Genomic DNA, 15,824 nt, shown 5'->3' on the forward strand with positions numbered 1-15,824 from the left:
AGTGCTTTCAGTACAGTTATTTATAACCCCAATTCAAAATGGATTCGAATTTAACAGATTAAAAAATTGTAAGAGCTCAGTCACCAGGCAATGACATCTGAGGTTATCAGAAGAACACGATGGACCCAACCATCGGCTAAGCCAATATCATCACAGCTCCTCTACGACAAATCTACACCAGCCGGGAATCGAACCCAGGTCTGTACCGTGGCAAGGTACTTTTCTACCACTAGACCACTGGTGCTTTGATGAACAAACAGGGCCATATAAATTAATTGAAAGATCAAAGGGCTAACGTTTAGCTTAACCGCTGGCTAATACAAAGACATGGAAAGGGAAAGACGGCATAAGATACAACTTGGGGGGAACACAAAAGTTCTGATAAAACAGCCAGCATATAGATAAGAAGAAAAATAAAGTTTAAACCTAATGCTTTCCATGTAAGGTTGAAACACAACAACAAATTCAACTGTTTCATCACCAAACACCAAAGCTCCATTTTAACACATGCAAAACCTAGATCGATGGAGACAGCCTAAAACCCACCACCACCAAACTCAACAAAGACCATAAAAACCAAAAACAAAAATGCAAAAGCTTGTTTCTGCCTAAAACTATGAAAAAATCAAACACAAAACTGTACTCTTCTCCTCTTGGTGTCCTTCATTACAGAACATATTAAGATAAGGTAGCTATGAGTTTAGTTTTTTTGTTTTCTTCATATTAGGTAGCAGCTTTTAACTCTTCACAGCTTGCAGCCTCTCCTCCTAGCTCCGTTAATCCTAAAACATCATCAGCCACCCCCGAACATTCTCTTCTTTTACTCTCCTCTTTCACAGCTTCAACGTCTTCTCTGTTATAAGGATCACAGTTCAGATCAATCCTCCCTTCCTTCTCTCCGTTATTCTCATCAGTCTCACCCTGTTCCGCCGCTTCCTTGTTGTTGTGCTCCTCATATGCTTCTGCTGCTGCTGCTATTTCATCGCGCTCTAACTGCTTCTTCTTCCTCCTCATCATCAACGTTTTGAACCTTCTCTTCACCGTGCTGCACACCGTACACCCACACGTGGGCTTGTGCCTACCTTTCCCACTCGGCGGCTGAATGCACACTATGCAAGAGCATCCAACCCTGTGTCTTGGATGTCTCGTCGTGGTCGCAACCTCTGAGTCGCCTCCTAGAGCGTCTCCCAAGACTGCTGCACTAGCCGCACTCGCTAGTGCATCCAGACCTGACGGTTCTTCCTCAGTTTTTGCCGCCTGGATTCTTCTCTTCTTGTACTCTAAACATATACACAAAAGACAGTTAGTGCTTGCAACAAGCTAGAGTCCAATGTATAATAGAAATCATACCTTTTCCGGCTCTAAGAACATTCTCAAGATCTTTAAGACTCTCCTCAGGTGCACAACACGAACACCTGCTCACGTCCCAAACATTGTCTGAACATGTCCACTTTGCGGGGAGAAGAGCGTCTACAGGTAACCTTCTCCATTTAGTGCAGTCATCGCACGATGCCCATCTTTCTTGTTCACTGGCTCACAAAGATAAGCGTTAGAAAAATGGCTTGAAAAGCTGACGGTAAGCACCAAGTGCAGAAACTTACCCTGAAGGTCTTGAAGTAATTATAGTTCTCTTTCCAAAGACAGGAGGTTCCTGTGCATAACATAAAAACAAGAAACATGACTTAGCTGAGGGCAGTCAAGTAAAAAAACTTACTCACACGATCTACCACTTACGTCAAACTCTTCAAACTCATGATCCTCGACGACGACAACGGTGGGCTTTGCATTAGGAGAGGGACGAAGCAACTCCTGAGCTTCTTCCCAAGTGACTCTCAGCTCTTCACTATGCAAAAGCAGTCTCTTATTTTTGGCCCCAATGGTTCGAGTCCTCTTCTTGTCTTTAACACGTGAAGGATCATCGCAAATCCTCCCTCCATTCATCTCACTCTTCTTCAAGCTCAAATGCTCAGGCAAACCTTTCAGTTCTTCAGGAGTTTGTGATGGACACGAGGAAGCATTTATAGAGGTCGGGTTCTCTGTAACACCAGAGGATGATGTGTCCTCGTTCGAAGTACCGTTGGTGAGACCACACCCCTGTTTATAAAGATTGGATAAGAATGGAATTAAGCAGAAGAAAAAAACTAGCACATTCTGTTGAATTCGGGTTTATCAATATCTAGGGCTTCCAACTTAAAACCACCGTAACTGGATTGGTCCTAACACTTTATATATTACTCATGTCCCAGTGAAACATGATGGTTCTTTTGACCATTAATCTCGACAATCATCCTAATATAGGATTTGGGTCAGATTTGCCACACCGGTTCAAGATCAATCGGATCTCTATTGGGCCTAATCAATTTCGGGTTCGGTTGGGCAGGGTGTGTTCGGGCTCTGATACTATGTTAAATGCGTGCTCACAATCCTAACAAAACTAGCTAGTAGAAACCCAAACCTGCATGTCTACAGTATAAGCTGCCTTCCTGGCACCCATGATTAGTTTTCCACCAGGATCAACCCGGCTGAAAGTTACTGTACAAGACCAAGAAGAATCCCCACACAATGAGAGAACGCAGAAGAAAAAAACAAGAATGTACTCAGAGTCTCTATATAAAGTTGCTCGTACCTGTATCACCAGCTTGTAGCATCATGGACTGTATGCAGGGAGTGACACCTTCTAAGACATACATTCTACTGTTGTTATTGGGCCAGAATCTGAACTGGAACGTCCACTCCTTACCCCTCACATCTTGAATCTTCAAAGGAATGCCTTCAGATTGACTAATGGGAGGAAAATAAGCCTACACAACACCATCCCCACTCTTCAGTCTTTAGATCTTTAGAGAGAGATCTCAATGGACAATGTGAAAAGTTACCTCTGCACATGCTTTTGGAAGAACAAGACGACCAATGCGACCGGCATCACTTGCACTAAGAGTTTTCTCAAAAAGAGGTACAATGTTCAAATTCAAACTAAAAGAAAACTGTTAAGGAAAAAAAGATGGGAGTTTTGTGTCAAAAGTAAAACGTTGAGCAAAGACTATAAAAAGGATACTTTCCAGAGATCTGCTGAAGCTCTTTATCAGTGTATTTTGGCCAATACCGAGGAAGCAAATGGCCTTTCCCACGCCCTTCTACTGGAGGCCTACCGATCCGGGCCTGAGCAGATTTGCTAGTCCCAGGAGGAGTTCCAGGGACAGATTTTGAAGGCTTTTGAAGTATACTAGAAGCAGAGCATTGGCCAATGTGGGACTGAGATTGAGAAGCAGCACCCATGAGTGTCTTCCCATCAACAACAGGGGTTGCAAAAGATGGGCTATAAGGAAGTGTTGCCAAAGCCATATTCAAAGATGGCTGTGAAGGTGTTGATGACGGTTCATGCATTTCCCCAGCATTATTATTATCTGGTTTCATAAAATTAGCAAACCCACGCTGAGCCATGAACTCTTCTCTTTTATCATCCCCAGGGACTAGTGGCTGAGAAAAGAGATCAGCTTCGCTTCTTATACTACTAATTCCACTTTCTCCATTTGTATGTTGGCTGTTCATTGCCAATCTGCTAAACACAACTGGATTCTCACCTCTCTTATTCTGCAAAAGAAAAAGAGAATCGTTTAAGACAGAACCATTAGAACAACAGCTTGTAATAATATTCCAAAACTCACCAGATTGAGTTGATGGCAGTTAGTACAGGAAGTACAACCAACACCACCATAGTCCATAAACTCGACCATGAGCTTAGAGGCAATGCATCCACAATGAAGTCTCTGTCACATTACAGAATCTCAATCAAACCAATATTACAGAGAAAATTAACAAAAAAAAAAAAAAAAATTTTAAAAAAGAGGGAGTTATTAAAAACAAAACCAACCTTGTTGCATAAATAGCAATCCCTCCAACCAGATTGCTCCAAATGGAATGTTTCACAGAACAGAGAAGTCTCGTAAGCCGATCTATTAAATTAACACACAATCATTGCAAAATCAATCATCACTTATGTCTGTGTATTAACTGTATCCTATTTATAGATCAAAAAGAGTCAAGATTGGTAAAACGAATAAGCAATAAGAATTTAACAAATAGTCAAAAGAGACAAGAACACAAACAGGTAAAAAGATCGAGACTTTGTGTCCCCAATGAGATGAGAGAGAGAGAGATACCCGCAACGAAAGCAGAGATCAGCGAGAGAACCAGATCGAAGAGGCCAGCCTTTCTTCCATTCAACAGTAGAGGTCGAGCCACAAGATGCGTTCATGCACACCTTTGACCCCGTTTTGACTTCAAACATCCTCAAAAGTCACAACCTTTCCCACACCGGATTTTTCGCAAATTGAAATCGGAAAAATCTTAAAACCCTAACGGCGCCGGAGAGACGAATCGGAGGTGGAATCGACGTGAATTGGAGTCACGAACATGCATATCCACGTGGGTCAATCTAAGTCAGCGTTAGATATCAGAGGAGGTTGAGTGAAACTCACGGTGGGGAGTAGAAGAAGAAGACGGCGAATTGAGAGAGAGAGGAGGGGACTGTAACGGCGACGAGGTTTGTGTTTTTGTTTTGTTTTTTCGTTTATTTTTTCGATGTAAAATTAAAATTATGGGTCGGAGAGAGAGAGAGAGAGAGGAGGAGATGATGAAGAGAGAGAGCATGCAAGAGAAAGAGGAGAAAGAGATTTTGAGAGGAAACGAAACGCATAAAAAATGCATGCACGACGCTTGAGCACGCGCCGCTTAAGACCAAACTCCAAAGTAATAAACAGAGAGATTAGATGTGAAAGAAAGTGAAAGACTATTTTGTGTTTTTTTTTTCCTTCTTTTTAATTCACTTATCGACTTTTTTTATTTTTCGTTAAGATTTTGTTTACATTTATGGATATGAATTAGAAGGATTTGTATGAATCCAATATTTGGGAAAATAAGATATTTTTTGTTTCCCTATTATACTCACGATTAATGCGTATGATGACGTAATTTTATTATATGTTTTTGTGTCGAATTGGGTTATAAAATCACTTTTTTGCTTAAAAGGGATCTAAAAACTTGTTTATGCTTCTTTTTTTACTTTTGGGAAAATTATGAATGGTAGTAGAGCCATGCATGACAGTTGAATACACACACAAGAAGACTTCCCTTTATGGTCTTTTTTGTTTTGTTGAATACCATAATTTTTTATAAGATCAAGATTTGTATTTTCCGAACGATTATATAGTTTGTTTGGTATCTTGATTGACTCGGATATTTTGAGTGCATTCAAACAAAACTTGGATACTTTATAACCAAAAACTATAGTATCCAACCAACCCCGACGTAACTATTTTTTTGGCAACTCCCCGATTTAACTATATAAAAGATATTTTATCTCGGACTAGGGAAGAAAGCCGAAACATAGAAAGAGGAGAGAAAAACTTATTCTCTCTTTAGTCTCTCCCATCCGTCGCCAAACCCTAAAAACCTCCGCCGTGCGCCACCATTCCAAATCATCACCTTATCTATGTGATAAATTTTATTTCATAACCAGTTTTTCCAGAATATGAAAACAACACATTTCTAAATAGTTGATAACGAAAAATAATAATAATAAATAATTAAACCATCAATAGATGATAAATACTGTATTTTTTTATTGAATACACGTCTTTCTTTTCGTTATTTCGTATTGCATAATACATGATTCGTATATTTTGCATGCCTTTCATTATATCTTAACCCTATTTAGACTTCAAGTATCATGAAATTAATAATGTTTTTTGCGTGGAATGTAATGTTTTTTGCGTGGAATGTAAGAGGGCTTAACAACGATAGACGCCACACTATGACTAAGGACTGGATTAATATCCATAAACCCTTGTTCGGAGCTTTTTTGGAAACTCACATTTTGGAGATTAATAAAGATCGTATAGTACATGCTATTTAGGCCTGAGACTTATTATCCGAGATCCGGATTCAATCCGAGATCCGCTCCGGATCCGCTCCGAAAATAGGATATCCGGGGTGCCCGGATCCGAATCCGGATAGTAAAATCTTGGATCCGTGCAAACCGAATCCGGATCCGGATATCTAAATTTTTAGGTCCGGATCCGTATTTTTAAAATACATTAAATTTTTAAATTTTATTAATATTTATATTTGATATATTAATATTTATACATGAATTAATTTTATTATATTATATTTTAGTTTTTACAATATTATAAACATATATAAATATATTTATAAATATTTAATTTATGTATTATATTAAAAAAATAATATTTTTTATTAAAAAAATTATTTTTAATTATTTTGACGGATCCGGATCCGAATCCGGATATCCGTGGATAATAGAATATCGAGACGGATATCCGAAACCCGGATATCCGGAAACCACGAATCCGGATCCGGATATTAAATCCACGGATCCGACGGATCCGGATACCCTAAATTTCCCGGATATCCGGATCCGTCCCAGGGCTAATGCTATTCCCCGGGGGTGGAAATTTTTTGGAAATTTTGCAGAGCACGAATTAGGCAGAATTGTCATTGTTTGGGATCCTCGGTTTCTGTTTTTATTTATCAGGCTTCAGCTCAATCAGTTACTTGTGGTATTCATGTTCCAGCAGAAAATCTGAATATTACTGTATCTTTTGTCTACGGTTTTAATTTACTGGAGGATCGGGTTTTTCTTTGGACGGAGTTAGTCGATTTGCACGCCACAACGCCGGTTTCTCGTTGTCCTTGGGCAGTGCTCGGGGACTTCAACCAGACCCTGAGATCAGAGCATCATTCCAACCATCTCTCGGCTAGAGTGGATATTTCGGGTATTGAGGATACAAATCTATCTCTTAAGGAGGCAGAATTGTTTGAGGCACAAGCCAAGGGTCTCCCTTTCACATGGCGAAACAATCAGGATGATAACCCCATATCTACTAAGATTGATCATGCGTTTATTAACCAGCAGTGGGCTTCTTCTTTTCCAGATTCTTATGCTGATTTCTTGGATCCAGATCAATCTGATCACGCTCCTTGTTTATTTCGGCTCCCGTCTCATACTCGTCGAGTGTGTAAACCGTTTAATTTTTTCCACCATGTCACTGACCATCCTGAGTACTCGGAGTTGGTTAATGAAGGTTGGCAGTTTGATCACATTGTGGGGACTAATCAGTTCAAGCTGGTCCGTTCTTTAAAATTGCTTAAGGGGGTCTTGCGATGTTTAAATAAGCGTCATTATAGTGGTATTTCTTGTCGGGTGAAGGAGCAGTCTGCAGTGGTAGACAATCTCCAACGTTCTCTCCTCACTGCTCCAGATCAGGAAACTGCAAGGGAGGAGCATGTTCAGCGGGCTCAGCTCAATATCCTTCTTAATGCGGAACATAAGTTTTATAGACAATCGAGAGTGAGATGGGCGGACGTTGGTGACCGTAATACAACATTTTACCATCATACCGTTTCTCAGCATGCCACTAGGAATCATATTCATTTCTTGAGGGATCAGGACGACAGGTTTATTGCGACTACGGAAGGTCTAAAGGAGCATTCAGCTGCTTACTTTCAGAATATATTAGGAACCACTGATATGCCAGAGTCTTTGGCCTCTCTCTCGGATATTCAGGATCTTCTTCCCTTCCGGTGTTCTGATTTGGAAAAAGCTTATCTCTGCAGAAATGTTCTCGAGTGCGAAATCAAGGGAACCATTTTCTCTATGCCGCTAAACAAGAGCCCAGGACCTGATGGTTATTCTGTAGAGTTCATTAGAGCCTCTTGGGACACTGTGGGGAGTGATGTAGTTGCTGCAGTGGGTGAATTCTTCAGGAATGGGAAATTGCTCAAAGACTTGAACACAACATCCATCGCTTTGATTCCTAAAAACCAGAAGCATGCTCCCTTGGTGACTATAGGCCTATCAGTTGCTGCAATGTGGTTTACAAGGTTATCTCTAAGATAATTGCTAATAGGCTGAAACCGATCCTTAAGAAATGTGTTAGCCCAAACCAAGCAGCTTTCTTGAAGGGTAGGAGCTTAGGTGAAAACGTTCTGCTAGCCTCGGAATTGATCAGGGACTATAACAAAAATACTTGTTTAAAGAGTGGCATGCTGAAAGTGGATATTCGAAAGGCTTTTGATACCGTTTGTTGGGACTTCATCATCAAGCTTCTCCAAGCTCAAGGTTTTTCGCAGATGTTTACTACTTGGGTTAGAGAATGTATCTCCTCCCCGAGGTTTTCAGTCGCTATAAATGGAGAGCTGGCTGGGTTTTTCCAAGGAAAGAAAGGGTTAAGGCAAGGTGACTCTATCTCTCCTTACCTGTTTATAATGGTTATGGAAGTCCTTTCTAGGTTGTTGGACAGAGCTGAGCTACATAACTCCTTTCGGATGCATCCATTATGTTCCACTCCCCGTCTTACTCACTTGCTTTTTGCGGATGATTTATTGGTTTTCTCTGATGGCTCTCGGTTTTCTATCAATGGTATTAAATCAGTTATGGCTACCTTCAAATCTTGGTCTGGTTTGGATATGAATAATGCTAAGTCTGAGATCTTTTTTGGAGGATATCCTGATATTCAAGCATCGGTCATGGCTGATTTATCGAGTTTTCGGAGAGGGACCTTTCCAACGAGGTATTTGGGGCTTCCGTTAGACCCAAAAAAAATTAACATGGCTACTCTCCAACCTTTTCTAGAGAGAATCACTTCTAAGCTTCATTCATGGACTGTTAAATGTCTCTCTTTTGCGGGGAAAGTGAAGCTCATATACTCTGTCATCTATGGTATGGTGAACTTTTGGAGTTCGGTATTCATCCTCCCTAAGCGGTTCTACGCAAAGGTGGATTCCCTGTGTGCATCGTTCCTTTGGAAGAATTCTACTTCTTCCTCTGTTGGAGCCCGAGTTTCTTGGGCTGATATATGTAGGCCGAAAATGGAGGGTGGTCTTGGCCTCAGGTGGCTTGAAGATTATGACTTGGTTTTTAGACTGAAGAGACTGTGGAACTTCTTCTCTAACTCCGGATCTTTATGGGTTGCGTGGCTGTCCCATAACCGGTTTCGTGATCAAAATTATTGGCTTGTGCGAGACTCTCAACGTTTTTCTCCTACAATACGTGGTATGTTGCAGTTCAAGAATCTCATACCCCCAGTTTCTTAGATGTACTGTGGGTGATGGTCAATATGCATCCTTCTAGTATGATTACTGGACAGAATTGGGTCCTTTAAGCATTATGTTTGGCTCATCAGGCACCCGTCAACTCCAAATTCCTATCTCTGCTTCTGTATCTGAGGCCGTGGTAAATGGTAACTGGTTCTTTCCATCAGCCCGTTCAGAAGAAGCGGTCACGTTACAGGTTGTCTTGTCAACCACTAGTGTCCCTTCTCCTTCCAATGGTTCTGATACCTACCGCTGGAGGGGTCAATCTGGTGGTTTTACTTATGAGTTTTCAACTCGTGTTACTTGGGACAGGTTGCGAGTTACTTCTCCAACTGTTTCTTGGTTTGAAGTGGTGTGGTTCAAGGAAGAAATTCCTCGTTGTTCCTTTATTACATGGCTGTCTATGTTGGCTAGATTACCAACAAGAGATCGAATATTGTCTTGGGGTTTACAAGTGCCGGATTCTTGTGTTCTTTGTGCTGATGGTCTTGAATCCCACAACCATCTGTTCTTTGACTGTCCGTTCGCGGTTCAGATATGGAACAAGTTCTGTGGGCGTTTTATCTCATCACCTCCTGCTCATCTCCAAGCAGCAGTGCTTATGTCCTCACAGTTTCAAGATCCTTATTCCTCTCAGGTTAAAGTGATTTTCAAGCTGATTTTGCAGGTGATAATCTACGGTTTGTGGCGGGAGCGTAATGCTCGTATCTTTAGAAATGTGTTTCTTCCTCCTCCGGCCTTTTTCAAGTTGGTTGATCGTTCTCTGCGTGACAAGCTACTCTCTTTTCCCCGGGACTCTTCTCAAGCACATTTGTTGCTCGAATTGTACTTTTGGTTTGTTGATCCTTTTAGTTAACCTCGTTGTATGATCTTTATTTCTCTCTTTTATTTCTTCTCCTTGTAATAAGTTGCTTTGCAACATTGTAAAAACTCAAAAAATGGTATGAATTTTAATATTTGCACCCAAAAAAAAAGTATCATGAAATTTAGAGAAAATATTTATTCGTTAAATTCAGATACCAAATCTAAATTGATGACAAAAAAAAATACCAAATCTAAATCTGACTAAACTGGCGACATGTATTTTATAAATTACGCTATTTTGGGTGGAATAGTCGCTTCTGCTTTCCACAAACTAAGAACTACCTTTTCACCCAGTTTTCTCTCTTTTTACTCCATTTCACCTCGTATCACACATTCACACCTATTCAACGAGTCACGATTACTGTTGGAACAAGTAACTTCTAATCTATTTATATTTTGAGTGAGGAGTAACTTCTAATTTTTTTTCTTGTAACCGAGTAACTTCTAATTTTTTTTTTTTTTGGTAAAAAAGTAACTTCTAATTTTGGTTCGAATAAAACACAGTATGTCACTGTATCCTCAGAAAAGTAATTTATTTCCTACCTTTCATTATTTATATATTGAATCTTCTCTGTTTATATATGGATTTTTCTTGATACATTTTACCATGCAAAAGAGATCAATCATCAACCCCGCCCCAGGACCACTTGCCCATTTTCCTTCTATTATATTTTTTTTTGCTAAAAAATCTATTATATTGTGGTAGTCCGCAATTAATTCATGAAACACGGACTTGGATAGTCCGAACTCCGAACCACCACTAGATTAGATCGACATTACACGATTCCATATTATAAAATCAAAATTCATTATAACCTTTTTGTATGTTGCCATATTAAAATCAAAATTAACACTAAACTATTGAAATTACAGGAAGATTCGAATAATCCATCATCATAAGAAAAAGCAAAAAAAAGCAACCAGCAAAGACTATGAATAATACTGTTGTAATTAGAGAGTTTAGAGACTGAATATTTTTCTGTTCATATTAATGATCAAGGGAGTTCATTTATATAAGGATTACAAGATGTAGATAAATGGAAAGTATTCAAAACCTAAACTTACTAGGATTAGGAAAACTACTAATACATAATAATGGAAGGATTACATCTACTAGGAAAAAGGAAAGGGTTTCCTTTTCTTCAAGCTTTGTGACCGTCTCTCTCTCCTGAAGTCGGCTCTCTCTCTCTCTCCTGAAGTCGGCTCTCTCTCTCCTCTTTCTAGGACTTCGACCGTCTCTCCATCTTCTAGGTATTGGGTCGGTCTTGGACCGGGTCTGGTTAATGGCAATCCACTCCATGATTTATAACACTCCCCATTGGATGCCATAACCATACAGGATTTGTAGTACGCTTCATGTTGCCTCATTAAAACCTTATCAGGAAAACCCAGTGGGACAAAACCATGATGAAGGAAAAAAAGTACAACACGCACTACTCCCCCTGATGTGAACCTCAGTGTAGGTTTCTACATTCTACGCATCTGGTGCGTGATCTTTCCTGTATATGTAGGAAGGGAGTAATCGGACAAGTTCATTACTAAGTTGTATCTAGACCACTTCGACCTCTCAGGTCGTCTCTCATGTCTTTTGACATTAAGTGTCCCGATAAAGCATGTGTGCTAAACAATGTGAACCATATTGTTCTCGGGGATCACTATTGGGCCTTTGCAAATCGTGTTTGCATGTGTCCATAGTCTAGACGTGATCGTCTACTGTTAACTCTTTACTTTGGTCGGACAAAATAAGTACTTATGGACAATGTACTAGACATGGTTATCATGAACCTATGTCTCTATCTGGCTGATCCATGTCTGGGTCATAGACCTCGTCTATACATGTCCACTACTTGTCTCATGAGTGTTCAAGATCAATGATCATTGTTGTGAGTTTTATAATCTCTCATTAAGGCTCTGTGGCCGAACACTCTCATGTATGTGGACATCGATTTCTTTGCCTTAGCTAATGTCGTATTCATTATTCTTTGCATTCCTATCTTAATGATGATGATGGCGTCTCATGACCTCAGTTGCTGTGGATCATATCACATGCTAAGTATACATTATTAGGTCATGGACTTCGGCTTTCACGAGCTTATGGACTACAATACTTTATATCCGACAGGTAAGGATAGATTAAACATCTCCTCTTATCCTTACGAAAAAAATTTTTGTGGAGTTTATACAGCAGCAGACCGTTCTGCTATGCCAGATCCTTAAGGGATCTGATTGTCGGATTGCAACCTGATGGTTGATCTTTTCTACTAGTCTGTGATCTAAGGATAAGAGCCGGACACCTTTTAGCAGAAGGGGCCGGACGCCTTTATCTGAAAGCCGGATACCTTTTAGCTTAAGGGCTGGACGTCTTTAGTCGAAGGACCGGACGCCTACAAATACGTTTTGTATCAGTCTACTAACCTCTTTTAGGTTTAGTATAATCACAAGGAATTTCAAATATATGGACTGTATTGGATTGTCTTTTATACAACTCCAAGATCAATGATCATGCGTGATCAATTTCTTTTACATACTATATCCAGTTGCTTTACGTTTCAGTCCATGAATCAGCTTAGGAACGAAGCTATTCTTTCATCTTTTATCCAGTGATCCATATGCTGCTTACTACATCATTTGTATCTAATTTCTTTATTATGACCAAACCATTGTCAATTTCGAAAAACTGTAGCAGCATCCACCACATAGGAGTTTATATCCTTATAATATGTTCCTTTGATTTCTGTGAGTACCTTGTGTAACAAGCTATATTCTAATGCTGTTAAGTAGGAACACATGAACACTCTTAGACCTCGTGATCATGTGCCTTCTCTCACGGTTTCTTTATCTCACAAGATCCATCTTTTTCACTGGTTTATCAGATGGCGTTTCTGTATATGTATATGACCAATACACCCATCTCTCTTTTAGATACTTTGAACGTCCACGTTTCATCTTTACTAATCTCTATGATCTTTTATGATTGTATAAGTACTCTTTCGTGGGTTCATGATCCTCGCTTATCTTTTTATGTTCAAGTGCTATAACTTTATGTATCTTTATACAAATGTGTGTGTGTGTGTGTGTCGACACTTTCATGTGGTTCCATTATGTTCCAGACATGATCTGATCACTTTGAGATTTCATTATCCAGGACCTTTGTTACCCAGTAGCTTGGCGTCCCAAGACTACATGGTTTGGTACCTTAGATGTGTAGATGCGCAGCTTTTTCTCAATGTCTGGTATGGTTTCTCTTATAATCTCGGATTTGTATTCTATGCACCATTCTTTTCTATCCGAGATTCCTTTGTCATATGGAACACTTGGTCTATCTTGTATAGACTCTATAGCAACTTGATTATGTCTCTTTTAGGATATTCATTTGGTGCTAAGCTGGTTAGTCATTTCTGGGGTCAGTGTCTGGCATTTCGATTAGCTTCTCAATTAGCTAGCTTTATATAATCTTTCTTTGGACGTCTTAAATCATAATCTCTAGTCCGAGGATCTTTGCCAAGACAATGATGGTTAAAACCATTCTTACTTTTAACATTCTTTATCCAGCTTATAATCTTTCTCCTTTAATATTCGGATTCATTTGTTTCATGGAATCCGTACCTCGCCACTATTTAATTACCCATGTTTTGGCTCTCGGTCCTTTTGATTTCGTGGAGAAGATCTTATTCTTATATATTCACAATCCTCTTCTGAGGTTCCATCTTGGACGGCACATATATGTATGTGGTGGTTTATTCAAAATCTCTTAAGATGGTGTATGTCTGGTTTTATGACCCGTATATAATTTGAGATGGGAATATCTATGCTCACTTATATGGCTTGATGCATATTATCATTCTATACATGTAAAACATAATGTCTCCAAGCTTATAGACTTTAGAATCTTAGTTTTATAGATAATGGCTTATATGGCCGAATCTTTATAGGTAATGGCCTTCTGGCCGGTTATGGCCCTTGCGGCCGGCTGTTCATAACATGGTCTCTTTGGCCGAGTAATGGCCTTATGGTTTGGCCGTTTTAAAACATGGCCTCTTACGGCCGAGGAATGGCCTTTTATGGCCGAGCCATTTACAACATGGTCTTTAGACCATAGTGGTACACGAACTTGTAGTATTGATCATGGGTTTATCCTCTCTCCCCCCTCATGACCATACTATAAGGTCGTGGTGCTTGGGACAATTAAGCCTAATGAGTTTCCCTTTGTGTACATGTTTCACAACGTGAGATCTTTTACGGGATAATTTTGTGCCTTTCCAATCTTTGCATTAAGTTTAGACTTTAGGATGGCTAATCCTATCATGCCATATAGTGTAAAATTTCGTGGTGTTATCTCAATATGGTTACCACATCTCTTGCCTCTTTATCATACTGATCTGTAGTATAGTTTTAAATCAGTAGAGATCATAGGTATAGTCTCGACCACTTATAAGGTCTTAGGCGTTTTATTTTTCTTAAAATTTAAAGGAACTTGTTTCCTTCCTTACCCATTGTTTCAACTTGGAAACCATACATTATAACTTCAATGGGTCACATGTTCTTTTGGGTGTGTATAATGCCTTTTAAGGCAATGCCTTAGCCATAGTTTCTTTACTATGCTTACTATACCCATTCATGATTTCTTGTTTGGTTTTATGCCCTTTAGGCAACTCTTTAAAATCATTTATATGTTCAAGTAAGATCAGACAAGATAATGAATTCAAAATCAATTCTTATTATATATATATATATATAAAATCGTGAAACATTAAAGCAAATCATAAAGCAATAAGACAAGTCGTATCAAAATTTAGTCCTTGAGACAATCAGAAGTCTCAAAGTTCATCTGGACATCTTTAGCAATGTCGGAATCATTATCGGCCTCATATCCAGAATCATGAACCATGTGAGCCTTCGGGTTCTTGTTCTTTAGACTTTCTTGGTAGAGCTCACATAAGTGCTTAGGGGTTCTACAGTTCTTGGCCCAATGGTTTCCCATTCCACATCTGTGACAAACGGATTTGGTCGAGTAAGACGGTTTGGATATGCCGCCTCGACCACTGCCATAACTACCTCGGCAACGGCCATAATTGGAACCACGACCACAGTTATTGTGGTTTCCTTTCCGGCCGGTCGAGTAGTTGTCTCGGCTGTTTGAGCAATTGTCACTGCCACGCCCCTTGTAACCACCACGGCCATTGCCGTGTGATCTCTTATTGTTTTGGACGTAATTGCACTCGTTGGGTTCTTTCTTTTCAACCTCATTAGCTTCCGGTAATGGTGTTGTTCCAACAGGTCTAGCTTCACTGTTCTTCATCAGGAGCTCATTGTTTGTCTCGGCCAGAAGTAGGCACGAGATCAGATCAGTATATGTGGTGAAGCCTTTCATTCTGTACTGCTGTTGCAGTATCACATTCGATGAATGAAATGTAGAGTAAGTCTTCTCAAGTAACTCTTCTTCGGTTACTACTTCACCATAAAGTCTCAGCATCGAGACCGTCTTAAATAAGATTGAATTGTACTCATCCACCGACTTATAATCCAAGAATCTAAGATTCTTCCAATCAATTCTAGCCTTTGGAAGTAACACCATTTTCTGGTGATCATATCTATGCTGTAAAGCATCCCAAAGTTCTAGTGGATTTTCCATCGTGATGTACTGATCTTTTATACCTTCAATGAGGTGATGGCGTATAATACTTATAGCCATGTACCGATTCTTATCGGTCTCATTGTTGCCCTTGATGATAGTATCACCAAGTCCCTTTGACCTTAGACTGATCTTTGTATCTAGCGCCCACTGCAAGTAGTTATCTCCGGAGAGATTAAGGGCTGCATAGTCTCTGTTTGAGATTTTCGAC

At 39.7% G+C, this 15,824-nt stretch overlaps 3 protein-coding genes across 3 annotated transcripts; 1 reads left to right on the top strand and 2 right to left on the bottom strand.

Annotated features, from left to right (window-relative positions):
- Positions 1-414: 414 nt before the first annotated feature.
- Positions 415-4,740, bottom strand: LOC106387871 (B3 domain-containing transcription repressor VAL1). Its single transcript, XM_013827805.3, has 11 exons — positions 4,161-4,740; positions 3,872-3,953; positions 3,666-3,767; positions 3,056-3,591; positions 2,877-2,973; positions 2,627-2,801; positions 2,456-2,532; positions 1,735-2,094; positions 1,602-1,651; positions 1,351-1,529; positions 415-1,280 (listed from the first exon to the last, which is right to left on the bottom strand). Exons 1-11 carry the CDS (start codon positions 4,286-4,288, stop codon positions 724-726), a joined length of 2,343 nt encoding a protein of 780 aa, XP_013683259.2. The 5' UTR covers positions 4,289-4,740; the 3' UTR covers positions 415-723.
- Positions 4,741-9,190: 4,450 nt separating this feature from the next.
- Positions 9,191-9,973, top strand: LOC125582911. The gene has a single exon (XM_048749366.1). It carries the CDS (start codon positions 9,191-9,193, stop codon positions 9,971-9,973), a length of 783 nt encoding a protein of 260 aa, XP_048605323.1.
- Positions 9,974-14,773: 4,800 nt separating this feature from the next.
- On the bottom strand, positions 14,774-15,556 carry LOC125582912. Its single transcript, XM_048749367.1, has 2 exons — positions 15,037-15,556; positions 14,774-14,901 (listed from the first exon to the last, which is right to left on the bottom strand). The coding sequence occupies exons 1-2, from the start codon at positions 15,554-15,556 to the stop codon at positions 14,774-14,776; spliced, it is 648 nt and encodes a 215-aa protein (XP_048605324.1).
- Positions 15,557-15,824: the final 268 nt, after the last annotated feature.

Source organism: Brassica napus, chromosome C3, assembly GCF_020379485.1.
Source record: "Brassica napus cultivar Da-Ae chromosome C3, Da-Ae, whole genome shotgun sequence".
Taxonomy (NCBI): Eukaryota; Viridiplantae; Streptophyta; class Magnoliopsida; order Brassicales; family Brassicaceae; genus Brassica; species Brassica napus.

Coding starts and splice junctions, on each gene's coding strand:
- LOC106387871 (XM_013827805.3), bottom strand. CDS start 4,288: ATGTTTGAAGTCAAAACGGGGTCAAAGGTGTGCATGAACGCATCTTGT. Junction 3,768..3,871: donor ATTGCTATTTATGCAACAAG/GTTGGTTTTGTT, acceptor GTAATGTGACAG/AGACTTCATTGTGGATGCAT. Junction 2,095..2,455: donor CTTATACTGTAGACATGCAG/GTTTGGGTTTCT, acceptor CTTTATAAACAG/GGGTGTGGTCTCACCAACGG.
- LOC125582911 (XM_048749366.1), top strand. CDS start 9,191: ATGTTTGGCTCATCAGGCACCCGTCAACTCCAAATTCCTATCTCTGCT.
- LOC125582912 (XM_048749367.1), bottom strand. CDS start 15,556: ATGGTGTTACTTCCAAAGGCTAGAATTGATTGGAAGAATCTTAGATTC. Junction 14,902..15,036: donor CAATTATGGCCGTTGCCGAG/GTAGTTATGGCA, acceptor AGCTCTACCAAG/AAAGTCTAAAGAACAAGAAC.